A 14,899-nucleotide genomic window follows, 5' to 3' on the forward strand; every position below is an offset into this window, starting at 1 on the left:
GACTTGTAATATACCTAACAAACGCGATCAAAAACCGGCATTTCCGAACATTTAACAAAATACTATAGTCGCAAAGTACAAATAAATAGTCGATTAATCTTCGAGTATAACATAAATTTAGAATATTGAAGTCCGATTAAACGATATAAGTCTCTCAAAACACGACTGAATTAACCAGCAACCGGCACGAAACTGGCTGCAATCCACCGATAGTGCATGCCGAAACTGCGTAAACAACACCGGAACTGTATATGATAAGAAAGCAAGAGGTGCGCAAAGCCGTCGCGTCGACGGCAGGCGACCTTGTGCGCGAATATGCAATAGGCACTTTACCTGTGATCTTAACTATACTAGACTTCGATACATGCAGCAAGTGGATGCGGCGCTAGAAGACACATGCGCGGGACACATGCGTTAACAACGTTGTTTACACCGAATCGCAGATAACAGCATTGTATACAAAACTCTTCTCGTGCCCACGTTTGTCGATAAATATAAAAATATACCGAATAACTCGACTTTATGATTTTTAGTGCATCCAAGTGCCATCTATGAATTCGACAGATACTAGTCTCACAATTTAGACTATTATCGTCAATAATAAATGTTTTTACGTGTTTCCACTTTTGTATGCAATACATATTGTGTAATAGTTCACAAGATACAGGCTAAGCCAATCAGTTGACCACCCCTCTCAGCGGCCCTGATTAGTGGACGGATTTGTTATATGTTCTTTATATATAAATTGGTAAAGGGGTGCTGAATATTTAGTTTTTTGAGTTTTAAATTTATTTTTAGGTAACAAATTTCGTCTAAACTAAAATCGCTAGCAACCAGAATATATGAAAAGTTGTAATTTTTTTATAACACAAGATATTAAAATATATAAATTTTGTGAAGTAAAAGCCAGTTTATTTCTCTATGTGTTTGATTATTTATAATATATACAAATTACAAATTTAATTACCAATTCTTAATACACTTTTAATTTGAAGAAGTCTCCATTTCAACTTAAATGCAAATACGCGCATGCCAGCGCCATCTCGCATTAAATTGAAGAACTATAGTAAAGCGTTGCTGTTTTAAAATTATGAAATTTTCCATAAAAGTGTGGAGTTACATTTAGTTTGATAATGCAAAAAATACAGATTAAGATTCAAAGCTTTTTCGCAATGATCTTATGAATCTCACAAAGAATGAATACAATGGGAGTAATGAATTCTTAGTTGCCTAAGTTACGATCGAGTTATTGAGATAAAAGCGCAAAAAACTAAAATCATCAAAAATAATTATTATAATTCTTGCATATGCGTGAAAGGTGACTCCACATGCATATATGAATTATTTATCATTCATTTAACCTTAACCTTGACAGAGACACAAAATGCACCTGCTGAACTGAATTTTACTAAATTATTATACCAATTCAAGTCCTTTCAAAGTAAACAGAATATATTTTAAACTATATTAGAAAAACACACAATTAACACACCTATATATTATATATTTATTAAGTTGATCCTAATAGGGTCTACTTTTTTCTCAGGACAATATAACATGAATGCAAATTTTAACCAGGCAAATCAACCAATTGTTTGTTTATCCTGTTGCGGTGACCCTCGGATGAACGATGGGTCCGCCGAAATATTTCATAATTGACATTGTGATGCAATTGCTGCATCTTTGAGAACGAATTAAGCGCGTAACGCCGACGAGAAAACCGAAAAGGCGAGTTTAGGTCGGTAAGTCATGATTATAAGTGGCCACTTCCTCAGGCCCATTCTCTCACTGTTAAGCAGCGAACAACACGATCCAACAAGATTATAAACATTATTACTCGTTTGGCTGAATGTCTATGAAATGCTCAGAAACGCGAGTCCGACAATGAACCTGACCGTCGAATAAACCAACGTTACGAACCTGTTAAATCATTTTCGACGAATGCAAGTGTAGCAAGGCGTTTGCTCAACAGCAACCACAGCAACAACGCCACAACAACAAAAAACTGTACTTGGTTACCTAGCGGGCGCGTAAAAGTTCATGAAACCAAAATTAAAAACTGGTATGGAATGACTTGGAGATATTTGGAGGAACGAGTGTATACGTTGTAACAAATGAACGCACAAGATGGATGGAAGCAAGACAAATTAAAAACTTGTTTCGTTTGAGTTTTTTGAAAAGTGGGAAGAGTCAAATTACGTAATTCAGTTTATTATTCTTTCTGTTTGGAGGCGCTTAACATGTTGAGGTAGAAAGCGTAAAATTCTAGGTAACAATTCCAAACCCTTCAAAGGGTGCGTATAATACATCAACTCAGGAAACGTTGAGTTATTGACCTAGATTTTTACATTTCAGTTAAATTGTAGACTTGCACGCGATGTCAATAGCACCGATCTTACTTACATTCAATAAAATTAACGTTTAATCGCGTTAAATCCGTAAAACAAACTAAAACTGTTTTGTTAGCACAACTTTAACGAGTTTGATTGAGGGTTCAATTAAAGTTGTTTTGATCAAACGATTAAGGGCTAAATGAGTAGGTGTAAGATGTAGGATGACGCAATTTAGGAAAGTATATTGCATCATGATATTAATTGCACAAAGCTTTCTGGAAAATTATTTCTCTAGAAAAATTAAGAGATTGATATATTCCCATGGTGATGCATTACAAATGGTGTTAATTTATTTGTTTATTTGTCACTACATTTTCCGCATACGTCATAAACAATATTCTAAACCCCAAATCTAGGAAGTAGAGAATTTGCTACGTCATCTTCATATCGATTCCGGCCTAGTGGTGGGAAGCAGGGGTTGAACCAGCCCTGTACATTGTTGTGCACCCAAGAGAGAACCACGAGTGAGTGCAGCGTAGCTTCCATAGTATTCGACGTATTCCGGTACGATTACGACCATTCCACCATGAATTGAACGGTCTGAGCAAGCGTAAGGCCAAAGCACGCGGTGAGTGGTGGCGCGCCGAAACTCCTGGCGCTCCGTCACTTCAGCCACTCGCGTTCAGGAAACAGGATTGTGCACATCGTCCTCGCGCCTTGCGCTTTGCCGAAAGCGCCGGTTAAATTACAAGTGTACGGTGATTTTTGGAATATACTGACAACACTACCCTGCTGATCACAATGGAGGACGAAAAGAAAGACGAGAAAAAGGGCGAAGGTGATGAAATCGCCCTCAAACCCAAGATGAGTCTACTGAATGGCATCACCGTCATTGTTGGCAGCATCATTGGTTCGGGAATTTTTGTTTCGCCGGCCGGTGTACTCCTACACACTGGCAGCGTTAACTTATCACTGATTGTGTGGACTATTTCCGGTGTATTTTCTATGGTAAGAAGAGATCTGAACTATAAATTTAATATTTGCTTGTTAATATGATTTAAAAAGCTTTTAGAGTCTAGTAATGAATGATTTTAGTTGTGTAGAGCTTCCTTGTAACTTTGCTAGTGCAAAGTTAGAAATTTGCGAACACGCCACGTGGTTTACACACTTCAGTAACTGTGTTATCTGCGCTAGCGTGGGGACTCACCCTTCGCGTACTGCGTTTTCATCGATTTTCCCGATTTCTCATTCGGCTCCCAGAGTGCGTTCATTTCGTTATTCCGTTTCGCTTTATGTCCATCTGAATAACCACGTTTTGCCATCTTCATGTGTTTTTAGCATATTAACGGTTGCAATTTTGCTTTACTAGTCTAATGATGAAATTATACGCGACAGTAAATGGATAATTTCGACAAGGTTACTTGAATTTAGGATTTATCTGAATGTAGTCCGTTAATGCACATATTTTTCTTAAACGCAGCTGTTTAAATAATTTAAATAATGATAAAGAACAATATAATATGCATCTGCTGCAGGATGAAAACATTTATCTGACATGCAGCTTGAATTGTTTGATAAAATTCCATATTTTATTATATTTCTAACTAAATTGCGTGATAATTTTATTTGTCACTTGAGAATGGAATCGATTAAGTTTAATTTCTACGCAGTAAACGCAATTCTTCGTGGCTGTTATCGCGTATTCTTTTTCAGAATCAATTATAAACTAAGTGCTCGCTCGTATTGCGTTCTGCGGCGTTTCTCATTCATGCTTTCAAAGAGCACAACGAATTGCTTTCAATAGCAGATGCCACGAAGCATATAGCAAAGGGCGCAATTTTTGGGAGTCTGAAACCCCTCGAACTTAAGCCTTGAGTCTCGGTGGCTGCGAAGGTCAGGCGAATAATAGACGCGCACAACATTTCACATTTCCATTTACCCTATATTCATATGTAGAATCTATTTATCTTACTGCCAGGGATTAAAATTTACATTTTATACAGGTTACTATAATATTTTAATATTGACACAAAAATTATGTGATAGTGAGATATGAATGCATATGCTTCTAAATAATTTTTATCTGCATTTTAAAATATGTCATGCAAATATTCTATGAATCTTAAAAAATTCTAGTATAAATTATACATAAGTGCATCTAAATCGGATACAGAAGGTGTGGATCTATACTTTTCGCCTCCTCGCACTATTCATGTCTTCTTTACAACATATAATTAAGTGTAATTTACATAAATTGTGCCTTTGTTATTTACTTTTTAATGTAAAAAACTTTCGTCATGAATTACGAAACATCCACATTTGTTTACTACTATTAAGATTAGATTTAAATGAATGAAACTATTGATCGTGCTAGTACCCAACACAGATTGACTAGTTTTATATATTTAGTCGGATATTAAAAACTTTCTTTGCATATTGTTGTTGTCTATATATGGAATGTTAATTTAATACTAAGTATTTGTTTATCTATTTCCCCATGTAAATTAGATATTCTACATATTCCATTCAATCGTAATTATGAAATCCATCAGAATTGACAATAATGGTAAACACAATGTATTTTTATGTTAAGTGAAGGCAAACATTACACACAACACTGATAATAAGTACCTACGTAAACAAATAAGATACGTTGGTGGCAAGTGGCGGGAATTCGAATATCGGATTCATTTAATAAACACCATAATCATGCAATCAGGTAAAATAATGTCGAGCTCGAAGACAATATTAGCATGAATAATATGTACGCAGAACGCAAGCCAGGTAGACAATAACAGTGCTTCGGTGTACCTGCTCGACCTGCTCGTGTTTACACGTTAATTGTATTCTTCATGCTCAATGCGCGCATATCGTTTCGATTCTTTGTTAGGAAGTAAATTAAAAAATAGCCGCACACATTATAAAAAGGTTTAACTTCACGCTGTGAGCCGTTTGGTATGTTAGCTTGGTCAATCTTCTTGGCCCATGCTCATGACTCACTAAAACTTCACCAGTTTGAACTTTTCGTTCGACAATCTTTGTTAAAACTCATATTCTAATACTATTCAAGGCTGACTTTTTATTTATGTAACTTGTATGTGATAATTCGATTTATTCCGGTTTTAGTTTGTATAATACCAAACAAACAGATTGATTGATTTAGTATTTCATAAGATTTTTAATCACGAAATTAAATTAGGATGACAACAGTTCAATAATAGCGATAAAGCAGCGCACGAAAGCTTGGCGTGCTTCGGGAAATTCTAGAGTGATGGTGATTCTATGGAAGCGTCTGAAAGGGAGAAGAGGAAAATTTAATTACTCCTCTTGCGTGCGGTTGACATATTTTCTCCTCTGGCTGAATATAAGCTCGTTTTTTATGTAAGCGTGGCTGTCACGTATAAAATCGATTGTAGTGTAACTAATAATGCCACAGATCTGCATAGCACTATCCGAATGATATTTCTTGTGCAATTTCTCGGTTTTATGCACGTCCGAGCCATTGAACAGATCGAATTTTGTATATTGCGTGCTAGCAACGCATCGCATGACCGAACCTGCCGCCTTTGCAGCGGACGAATTACAAGGACGTATCATTATTTTGTGTTTTGTTCGCTCCGTTCGAATAATGGCCGTAATGCGATATTGCATTCCCACTTTGGATTCCGGTTCTCACCAACAACATGATTAGTCCACTTTTTTCCTTCACTTTTATTATCATGTTCTAGGTAAATTATAAAAGTGAGTTTTTCTATTTGTACGTTTTAGGTCGGTGCTTATTGCTATGCCGAACTGGGGACGATGATCCGGAAAAGTGGAGCGGATTACGCCTACATCATGGAGACGTTCGGACCATTTTGGGCTTTCGTGCGACTATGGATCGAGTGCATGATTGTCCGACCGTGCTCGCAGGCGATTGTCGCGCTCACTTTCAGCGTGTACGTGATGAAACCATTCTTTCCGGAATGCCAGCCGCCCGACGACGCTGCCCGTCTGCTAGCGGCCTGTTGCATTCGTAAGTCCTATTAGGCGCCATGTTTTTTCTCTTCAGCCATTTTTTCCCTATTCGCAAATCACGCAAGCGAAAATACCGAGCGCGTAATCTTATTGCTGTCTGGTCTACTACACAAGCCAATTATTCTTTCCTCGCTGCGGTTTCTTCGAATCACTTTTCTTATTGTTTCTGCTTTATTTTGCATTGTCTCTGCTAATTGGACAGCTCATCAATAGAATCATTGAACTGTGAAAGTATCGATTGATATTTATATTGTGTTTTATTTGCTTATAGTTATTTTGACCGTCATTAACTGTTATGACGTCAAATGGGCAACGCGGGTGCAGGATGTCTTCACTTATGCAAAACTATTGGCGTTGTTTGTCATTATCGGTTCTGGTGCATACCAATTGATCAACGGTAAGTCCACACTGCTAATATTTACATTAAAAGAATAGATAAATAAAATTTAATACTGATTTTAGGTCATACCGAGCATTTCACTTTCATGAATACAAACACCCAGGTGACATCAATTGCACTTTCGTTTTATTCTGGTTTATTCGCTTACAATGGCTGGAATTATCTGAATTTCATCATTGAGGAATTGAAAGACCCAGTCAGGTAATCTATCTAAATATTGATTTGTGATGTTATATTATACCTAATTTTTATTTTCTAGAAATCTTCCGTTGGCTATTGCTATCTCTTGTACCCTGGTGACAATCGTGTATGTCTTCACGAATGTGGCGTTCTATACGACACTGTCACCAGCGGAAGTCTTGGGTTCTGAGGCCGTTGCCGTATCGTTTGCGAATAAGTTATTCGGCCCACTGGCATGGACAATCCCTGTCTTTGTTGCGTTATCGACGTTCGGCGCTGTCAACGGAATCCTGCTAACTTCATCGCGCCTCTTTTACGCGGGTGCCCTGCACGGCCAGATGCCGGAATTGCTGACTATGATTCAATCGAAGCGCTTAACTCCAACCCCTGCTGTTATTGCTATGGTACACATAAAACACAATGCTGTAAATTTGTATTTACGATTTAATTTTGCAGGCAATACTGTCAATGCTGTATCTGACATCCAGCAATATATTCGCGTTGATAAACTATGTAGGATTTGCAACTTGGGTAAATATAATTGAATGTTGTGTTGTGTTGAATATTTAAGTGATAATATTAATTTTTAAGCTAAGTAAAGTTAAGTAAACACTTACTGTACGCTATACCCTCACAATATCGCCAAAACGATATTTATTATTAATATTTATTATTTATTATTAATTTTTAGTTGAGTATTGGAGCTTCTGTTCTTTGCTTGCCTTGGTTGCGCTGGAAGCAACCGAATTTGGAACGACCCATCAAAGTGAACTTAATCTGGCCGATTCTCTACCTCCTAGCCACCGTCTTCGTGACCGCAGTGCCCATGATTGCCAGTCCGGTGGAAACTGGCATTGGTTTATTAATGATACTCACCTCGGTACCGGTCTATTTGGTTTGTTGCATGTGGAAGCAAAAGCCGAGATGGTTTGTCGCCTGCACTCTGTGCATCACGTCAGCGATGCAAAAAGTATTTGTCGTCGTCGGAAAGGCGAAGACAGCGCAACTATAAAACTGAAATTTCATCACGCTGACCAACATATCCTTCGAGTTCATCGACAGGCTTAAGTAATTTATTTTCATTCCATTCAAGTTTTTTTCGATATTCTGTTGACTTGCGACTCGCACATGATGAGCCATAAGATATGTGCGGTTGCATTGATTCGCATGTTCACAACATTCCATTTTTACCAGCTGTTGACTTGGTTTATCTGCGTTACTGTTGGATACTCAATGATGGTTGTAGTTGAGTTGAGAGTCTTTTGTATGAAATGAAAGTGCTGAGTGCAGATCAATGCAAACTTTGACTTCTTCTGACAATAATGTAATAGATTTGAAACAAAGTGTGTTTTGCATTGCACGGGTTGTAAAAACACAAATTCTCTATTATGTGATGGCTGCGCATGATAGGGAATTTTATATGAACATTTAAATGAACATATACACATTCTGAGCAAGGAAATTTTAAATTTCTATATGAATATTTTTTATATGAGTAGTGTTTATGACGAACTTACACGAAGAATAACAATGTATAATTAATTTATACAAAAGACTACACAGACTTATTTTAATTGTAATAAAGCTTAGATAACTTGTCAGTTATCAATTGTTGCGTTGTTGATGCAAGCAATCCAATTGACTAATGTGGATAAGAGACATCGACAATAATATATCAAGTGTGTAAGCCTCAAATTGTACATGTATACTTTAACTTAGAACAATGAAGCATATACAATAAGAATTTCTTGTTATTTATTTACAATAAGTAGCCATTTCATATTTTATTTCAACCTAACTACCTAAAGTAACTTACTGCATATCTTTCCAGTCAAATTCATTTTTATCTTAAAAACTTCATTAAACAAGATATAAATGTTAAAGTATCTTTAAAGCTATAAAATTATTAACATTATCAATTATTAGCTCTACAAAAGGTGAATCTATAACTATTCATCTTTAATTTCAGTCACAGTCGCTCCTTGCGTTTCATCCTCAGGATTTAGTCGCATAATTGAACATGTGAGTGCAGTGGCATAGCTCAACCAAGCGAAATACGGCAGAAAGAGCCAACCAGCCACTGGTTGAACTTGATAAAACAAGTACGCAGTTAAAACAGCCGTGACATCAACCGCGGCGATTTCATAAAGTGACTGCAATCATCACATCCACAATACAAATATGAATACAACTTGTGTAAATTTTGGTAGGTAAATTTTACTCACCAGCTTTAATTTATGCATAGAGAAAAAGATGTGAGTCCAACTTAAATTTAACATCAAATGACCGCCATAAACCATAAGTGGAATCCGCGCGGGACCTAAAAACATCTTGATTAATATTACATCATTTGTATTGAAAAGAAAACGTACCGGAACATCCACCACCATGTTTCCATACCAAGTACGATGAGTAGCCGAGGGACGAATATAAAAAGGTCCAAGCAGGTGCAAAGACCCAGTCGGGCGGGCCGAAACGCGGTTTTTTGAGGCTGGCGTACCAGGCCATGTTTTTGCGTACCGGTATGCTCGAAATGTAGCCGCCGATATTTGGAAGCAAGATTGCACCAGTAGCTAATACGGAATTACAAACCATTTCGCCTATTTAAACAATTACGTGAATATAAATGCGCTGAAACAAAAGGTAGCGTTACGACGCACTGCTGGCGAATAACTGAACTGTGTTTACAATATGAGGTCATTTTTATAAGCTATGACGCATCGTGAAAACAAAATAAATACGCTGACATTGCATGCGAGCGTTGAAAGAAGGGGGATTGTGTATTTATAAGTTACGTATTAGTAACAACAGGTAACTAGTGTTAAAATTACTCTGCAATCACATTTTAAGCATAAAATGTGCAAATTTTACATTGTTTCCTAGAGACACTTCAAGTCAACGTCCTGAGATAAAACTATCACATATTTTATCTTTTATTATTTATATAACTTAATAAGAATGAAAAGATAATAAATAATTGATTTAAATGGTTTAATTAGAAATTGCATTAAAAATGATAATTAACTAGAATTATTTATATACATTAAAGGTACACATGAAAAGTTTCTCAAAGCCACACTTTGCAAACAAGTTTTGAGATGCAACGTTAGTTTGAACAATGGTGGCAAGAACAGGAAAGCCTTCCTGAGCTATATCCTTTGATAGAGCATAAACAAGCGCTTGTGCAAGACCTTTCTTTTGATGATCTTCAGTTACTTGCAACAGCGCAAGTTGTCCAAGTTGCGATTTTAAAATCCAAGCAACTAACTCATTAGATTCCTGAGTGTACAAGCCCCATCCGCCATTCAGTTCAATTAACATACGCACATAACCCTCGGAACTATCAGACTTATGGGGCCACACATCATTCACTTGACCTGCATCACAGATGTTTAGTGGAGCCATTGTATAATCATTTGGAAAACTAGATATAAAGATATTTTAGTGAAGTATAAATGATTGCATAAAGTAAATTACCTTGGTTGTTTCAATATGCCTTCTTTTTGATCTAATCTCCATAAATCTGTTCTATCTTCAGAGATTTTTGTTAATCCACGCTGGGACATCGCCTTATCAACTATTGGTATGTGTTTCTCATGAAGAGCATAGTATAAATACATATCATTGGCATAGTCAAAACGATTTGTTTTTACAAGCGCGTTAAATAATTGATTACCACTTTCTTCCATTGTGAATGTTACAATCATCTTCCAGGGAAACTATTAGGATAAATAATAAAATAAATTAATAAATAAATCAAATTAAACTGATTTTCATTTGCATACATGCCCAACAGAGATAAATGTTCCATTTGTTTTCCAGTCATTCCCCTTTGGTACAAAAACTTGAACTAATTCACTTCCATGCGACTGCCCCTGCCACGTGAGGGTATTTTCCAGATAACTGAATATATGTGGGGCAACATCTTGCCGTTTTGTGTAGAATGCAGACAGCTCAACAATGCCCTCAGTCTCGAGCTCTGTCAGTATGTCGTTATTATCCATGACCTTGTTAGCTTCCGTTAATAAAACCGAGCGTGTGGATGGAATTCACTTTTAAAAGCTTACTCGACGAGAGGTAGAGCTAGAATGCCCAACGAATGAATTTGCTCTTATGAATACGTCTGGCATATCGCGAGTTATTTCAATATTTACAAACCACGCACACACCGACTGATAATATAATGTGACAAGTGTTTCCAACAATATCTATGCTATTTTGATAGCTGCAATAATCGAGTCATGTAACACTTAGAAATAAAATAGTCACAATTGAGGAATCATTTTGCAAATCGGTGGAAATTGATGTCTCGTGCACAAAATGAACTAAATTTACAACTATCTAACTGTGGCAAGTCTCGAGTGCTACTGTTCAGTTCAAGTGATCATTTGAAGCATTGCCATGTGGAAACGAGTACACACGAACTTATTGAGAGTAGGAGAGCAAGTCACACAACGACTTAAAGCACAATGGAAGCACCTAAATGCTTTTAGGCCGCGTGTACATTAATGTAAAGTAGGAATTAACTGGAGATAACCTTCCTTGATGAGATGTCTGGCAAATTTTTGTTGCTATGCGAGTATTAATTGTAATTAATGTCAAAATATATCAAATATGACTAATTATAAACCGTATTCATGACTGCAATTCATATTATGCGCCATGATTAGAGTCCGACCGAAACTGGATTTAAGCCGAAACCGAAACCGAAATTTCGGCCTTGCAATCAGTTTCGGCCGAAACCGAAACCGAAACTAATTTATATAAACATATTTTTCTACTTTTACCTATACATCGCCAGTTTTTCCACATTTTTTAGACACAAAATCCATTTTGGGATTAAAGTCCCCATTTAGTCACTTGATACTTAATATAATATTAATTTAAGTTTCTATGAGCGAACTGAGATGGCAAATAACGACCGCCATTAGCCGCGAAGTTGGCCGAGCGACGCACGACAATTCACGAAAAGTGAGTTTCGGTGCGGCCGAAAGTTTTGGCCATTTTTGGCCGAAACCGAAACTGAAGCCAAAACTCGAATTCTGGGCCGAAACTGGCCGAAACCGAAACCGAAATTTCGGTCGGTCTCTAGCCATGATGTCGTCATTATAACTGTAATTAATTTTTGACAAGAAAATTGGAACTTTGGAAACTTTTTAATGCATTTTCGGGCAACCATTAAAAATTGGATAATTTCTAACCTAATTTCAACTTTTTAACCTTAAAACCTTTAAATTTTTCATTTTATTGTAAACAACATGATTAGAACTAAATGTGTCTTGCCAACAATTAATTGAGACGACAACCAGCAACTATTTATATAAATAGAAATTAAAAGAGCCTGCGTGAGCATGATCTCATGAGTCGCCGGTCATTATTGTGTCAGCTTCAATAAAGAACAAAAAAAACTGGGCCTCTATTTAGCGCATATTAATTTCAAACCCATTTCATAATTTACTCTTAATAACACGTTCACAAAACAATTCGCAGTCGTTTTTTACATTTTCGAGAGCAAGCGCCTGTTCCTAATTTTTATTTCGCTCCGAAGTAGTTCAAGTGCGCCCGTTTTCCGCTTAAATTTTATTGCCTTGCGTTTAAAATGCAGTGTAAACTGTTTGGATGCTTTATCTTGCTTGCAGTTTTGTGCATTCTGCATGCATCAACGTTGGATGATGAAACCGAAATTGGTAATGCAACTGCGGCAATCCGCGGCACAGAAACGCCCAGGACGCTCAGACAGGGCAGAAAAAAGAAGATGGCTAGGTTAATTAAGAAGCATTTAAAACGGCTGCGAAAAGAAGAGGGCGGTATTAAATTAGTCGGCGGTCGCGGCGAATACGAGGGTAAGTTCGTCTCTTTTTATTTGCATCCGGCTTATGGTCTAATATGCATTGTAAATGGCCATTAAAAAAACATTAATGTACTTTTGGCCACACTGAAAAATCGTATCCTTAATTCCCCCAAAATCCGCTTTTTAACTTAGATTGGCTAAATCGGTAAATGTGTTTTTATAATTTTTTCATGCGCCAGAGATTTACATTTAATTTTTATCATGCATATATTAATATAAAATTAGGTACCATAAATCATGTACACAATTCACTTATAATAACGTTGACATTATTGTATCACATAATATTTATGGTTTTTTTATAATTTAAAGGATAAATTTAATACCAAATTAATTTTGAAACTTTTAAACATTTAAGGAAACGTAGAAGTGCTCCACGAAGGTCAATGGGGTGCAATCTGCGACGACGAATGGGACGCCATTGAGGCGCAGGTGATCTGCAAACAACTGGGCTACACAGGAATACCGAAAGCCACGCATAATTCATTCTTTGGCTCACCCAAACGTAACGCATTCAAATTGCCTTCCGCTTCAAGCTGTGTGTAAAGCTAAAATGTTAATACTCATTGTGCAGGGAAATATTGGATGGATAACTTGTATTGCGACGGCAGCGAGGAGGAAATTACCAAGTGTCGTTTCGACGGATGGGGTCAGAGCGATTGCGACGCCACTGAGGCAGCTGGCGTGATTTGTCAGCACGTGCCAACAAACGAAAACGAAATTGAAGAAAATATCACCAAAAAGAAACCAACCATGTAATTTAAGCTAAATCCAAATAAAATAATTTACATTTTCAATCTGTTTTTGTAAAACAGGGCAAAATTACCAACTTTACAAGTTCGTCTACAAGGTGGAAGAATAGCAACTGAAGGACGAGTAGAGGTCAAAACAGCAAACAATGAATGGCACACAATTTGTGGACAAGGATGGTCCTTGCTTGAAGCAATGGTTGTTTGTAGGAGTCTTTCATTTGGTTATGCAAGCGACGCATTACAAACAGATTATTTTGGTGGTAACATAACCTCAAGTACCTTTACCGGTATCAAATGTAATGGCGAAGAAAATGCATTAAGTCAATGTATGCACGATGTATCCGCGCGGGGTAGTTGTGAAGTACAGGACGTAGCGGCTGTTTATTGCACAGACAAAATGGCTGACCTTGTCATAGACCATCTGGAACTGATGCGCACCTCACATTTGGAAGATAGGCAAATGTATTTCTTGCAATGCGCCATGGAAGAAAACTGCCTCGCATCACAAGCATACGTCATACAGAAAGAGACATCTAATTGGCATCTCGAAACTCGTCGCCTGCTAAAGTTCACCGCGAGAATACTAAACGCAGGCACAGCGGACTTTCGCCCGGCCATTCCGAAGCATCTCTGGGAATGGCACATGTGTCACATGTAAGTTAACACATCTATTCAAAAAGCTCGAAAGTGGGCTAAAAATATAATAAAAAGCAAGCCATGTAGTGAATGAGTTTGATGTGGGTCAGGTACTGAATATCCTGGTTATTTTTTACAGGCACTATCACAGCATGGAAGTATTCGCGACGTTTGACATTTACGATAAGAATATGGTGCGCGTGGCTGAAGGCCACAAAGCATCGTTTTGCTTAGAAGACAATCAATGTATGCCAGGCGTAAAGCCACGGTATGCATGTGCCAATTATGGAGATCAAGGAATATCAGTCAACTGCACTGATATCTACAAGTATACTGTAGATTGTCAATGGGTGGATATTTCTGACATTGAGCCAGGAGTTTACACTTTGAAAGTGGCTGTTAATCCGGAGTTTAAGGTGCCGGAGATGACGTTTGAGAATAACGCTGCGTACTGCCAATTCTACTATGGGGAAACCAGTGGGACCATTACTAATTGCACCGTGCAAAGGCCGTAACAAATAAAAACTTTTATACTTACTAGCTGTTATGTTAAATAAAGGAACGCTGCAAACTTTTATATTACCTGGCGTTTTTTTTTTCTTTGGAGCAATTAAGGGGTAACGCAGTTCCTGTTTGGTGGAAGCGAAGTAAAGTAGCACAAAGAGTCAGCGCTACATTCGCTTCCGTTCTGGCGGCTGGGCAAACAATCCGCGAGATGTGTGCGATGCGT

The 14,899-nt window shown here is 37.4% G+C and overlaps 4 protein-coding genes across 5 annotated transcripts; 2 read left to right on the forward strand and 2 right to left on the reverse strand.

Annotated features, from left to right (window-relative positions):
- Positions 1 to 2,743: 2,743 nt before the first annotated feature.
- On the forward strand, positions 2,744 to 8,674 carry LOC135789771 (large neutral amino acids transporter small subunit 1). Its single transcript, XM_065299771.1, has 7 exons — positions 2,744 to 3,341; positions 6,102 to 6,348; positions 6,622 to 6,747; positions 6,813 to 6,951; positions 7,010 to 7,334; positions 7,387 to 7,461; positions 7,622 to 8,674. Exons 1-7 carry the CDS (start codon positions 3,135 to 3,137, stop codon positions 7,940 to 7,942), a joined length of 1,440 nt encoding a protein of 479 aa, XP_065155843.1. The 5' UTR covers positions 2,744 to 3,134; the 3' UTR covers positions 7,943 to 8,674.
- Positions 8,664 to 9,645, reverse strand: Tspo (Translocator protein). Its single transcript, XM_065299774.1, has 3 exons — positions 9,303 to 9,645; positions 9,156 to 9,250; positions 8,664 to 9,083 (listed from the first exon to the last, which is right to left on the reverse strand). Exons 1-3 carry the CDS (start codon positions 9,523 to 9,525, stop codon positions 8,880 to 8,882), a joined length of 522 nt encoding a protein of 173 aa, XP_065155846.1. The 5' UTR covers positions 9,526 to 9,645; the 3' UTR covers positions 8,664 to 8,879.
- Positions 9,646 to 9,907: 262 nt separating this feature from the next.
- LOC135789772 (uncharacterized) lies at positions 9,908 to 11,528 on the reverse strand. 2 transcript variants are annotated; one of them, XM_065299773.1, is made up of 4 exons: positions 11,104 to 11,528; positions 10,716 to 11,013; positions 10,408 to 10,649; positions 9,908 to 10,354 (listed from the first exon to the last, which is right to left on the reverse strand). In XM_065299773.1, the coding sequence occupies exons 2-4, from the start codon at positions 10,932 to 10,934 to the stop codon at positions 9,961 to 9,963; spliced, it is 855 nt and encodes a 284-aa protein (XP_065155845.1). In that variant the 5' UTR covers positions 10,935 to 11,013; positions 11,104 to 11,528; the 3' UTR covers positions 9,908 to 9,960. The 2 variants fall into 2 exon arrangements, with proteins under 2 accessions (XP_065155845.1, XP_065155844.1); XM_065299772.1 differs by having other exon boundaries at positions 10,716 to 11,528.
- A 773-nt stretch (positions 11,529 to 12,301) lies between these two features.
- Loxl1 (Lysyl oxidase-like 1) lies at positions 12,302 to 14,746 on the forward strand. The gene is made up of 5 exons (XM_065299770.1): positions 12,302 to 12,773; positions 13,140 to 13,286; positions 13,356 to 13,536; positions 13,597 to 14,187; positions 14,309 to 14,746. Exons 1-5 carry the CDS (start codon positions 12,530 to 12,532, stop codon positions 14,682 to 14,684), a joined length of 1,539 nt encoding a protein of 512 aa, XP_065155842.1. The 5' UTR covers positions 12,302 to 12,529; the 3' UTR covers positions 14,685 to 14,746.
- The last annotated feature ends 153 nt before the right edge of the window (positions 14,747 to 14,899 follow it).

Source organism: Atheta coriaria, unplaced genomic scaffold (assembly GCF_025399875.1).
Source record: "Atheta coriaria isolate IRGN ID8LTWV9N9 unplaced genomic scaffold, Caltech_Dcor_3.1 hic_scaffold_3_pilon, whole genome shotgun sequence".
In the NCBI taxonomy this organism is placed as follows: Eukaryota; Metazoa; Arthropoda; class Insecta; order Coleoptera; family Staphylinidae; genus Dalotia; species Dalotia coriaria.

Coding starts and splice junctions, on each gene's coding strand:
- Loxl1 (XM_065299770.1), top strand. CDS start 12,530: ATGCAGTGTAAACTGTTTGGATGCTTTATCTTGCTTGCAGTTTTGTGC. Junction 13,287..13,355: donor ATTCTTTGGCTCACCCAAAC/GTAACGCATTCA, acceptor CTCATTGTGCAG/GGAAATATTGGATGGATAAC. Junction 13,537..13,596: donor ACCAAAAAGAAACCAACCAT/GTAATTTAAGCT, acceptor TTTGTAAAACAG/GGCAAAATTACCAACTTTAC.
- Tspo (XM_065299774.1), bottom strand. CDS start 9,525: ATGGTTTGTAATTCCGTATTAGCTACTGGTGCAATCTTGCTTCCAAAT. Junction 9,251..9,302: donor ACATGGTGGTGGATGTTCCG/GTACGTTTTCTT, acceptor AGATGTTTTTAG/GTCCCGCGCGGATTCCACTT. Junction 9,084..9,155: donor CTATGCATAAATTAAAGCTG/GTGAGTAAAATT, acceptor TGATGATTGCAG/TCACTTTATGAAATCGCCGC.
- LOC135789772 (XM_065299773.1), bottom strand. CDS start 10,934: ATGGATAATAACGACATACTGACAGAGCTCGAGACTGAGGGCATTGTT. Junction 10,650..10,715: donor CATTTATCTCTGTTGGGCAT/GTATGCAAATGA, acceptor TTATCCTAATAG/TTTCCCTGGAAGATGATTGT. Junction 10,355..10,407: donor GGCATATTGAAACAACCAAG/GTAATTTACTTT, acceptor CTTTATATCTAG/TTTTCCAAATGATTATACAA.
- LOC135789771 (XM_065299771.1), top strand. CDS start 3,135: ATGGAGGACGAAAAGAAAGACGAGAAAAAGGGCGAAGGTGATGAAATC. Junction 6,952..7,009: donor GAATTGAAAGACCCAGTCAG/GTAATCTATCTA, acceptor TTTATTTTCTAG/AAATCTTCCGTTGGCTATTG. Junction 7,462..7,621: donor ATGTAGGATTTGCAACTTGG/GTAAATATAATT, acceptor ATTAATTTTTAG/TTGAGTATTGGAGCTTCTGT.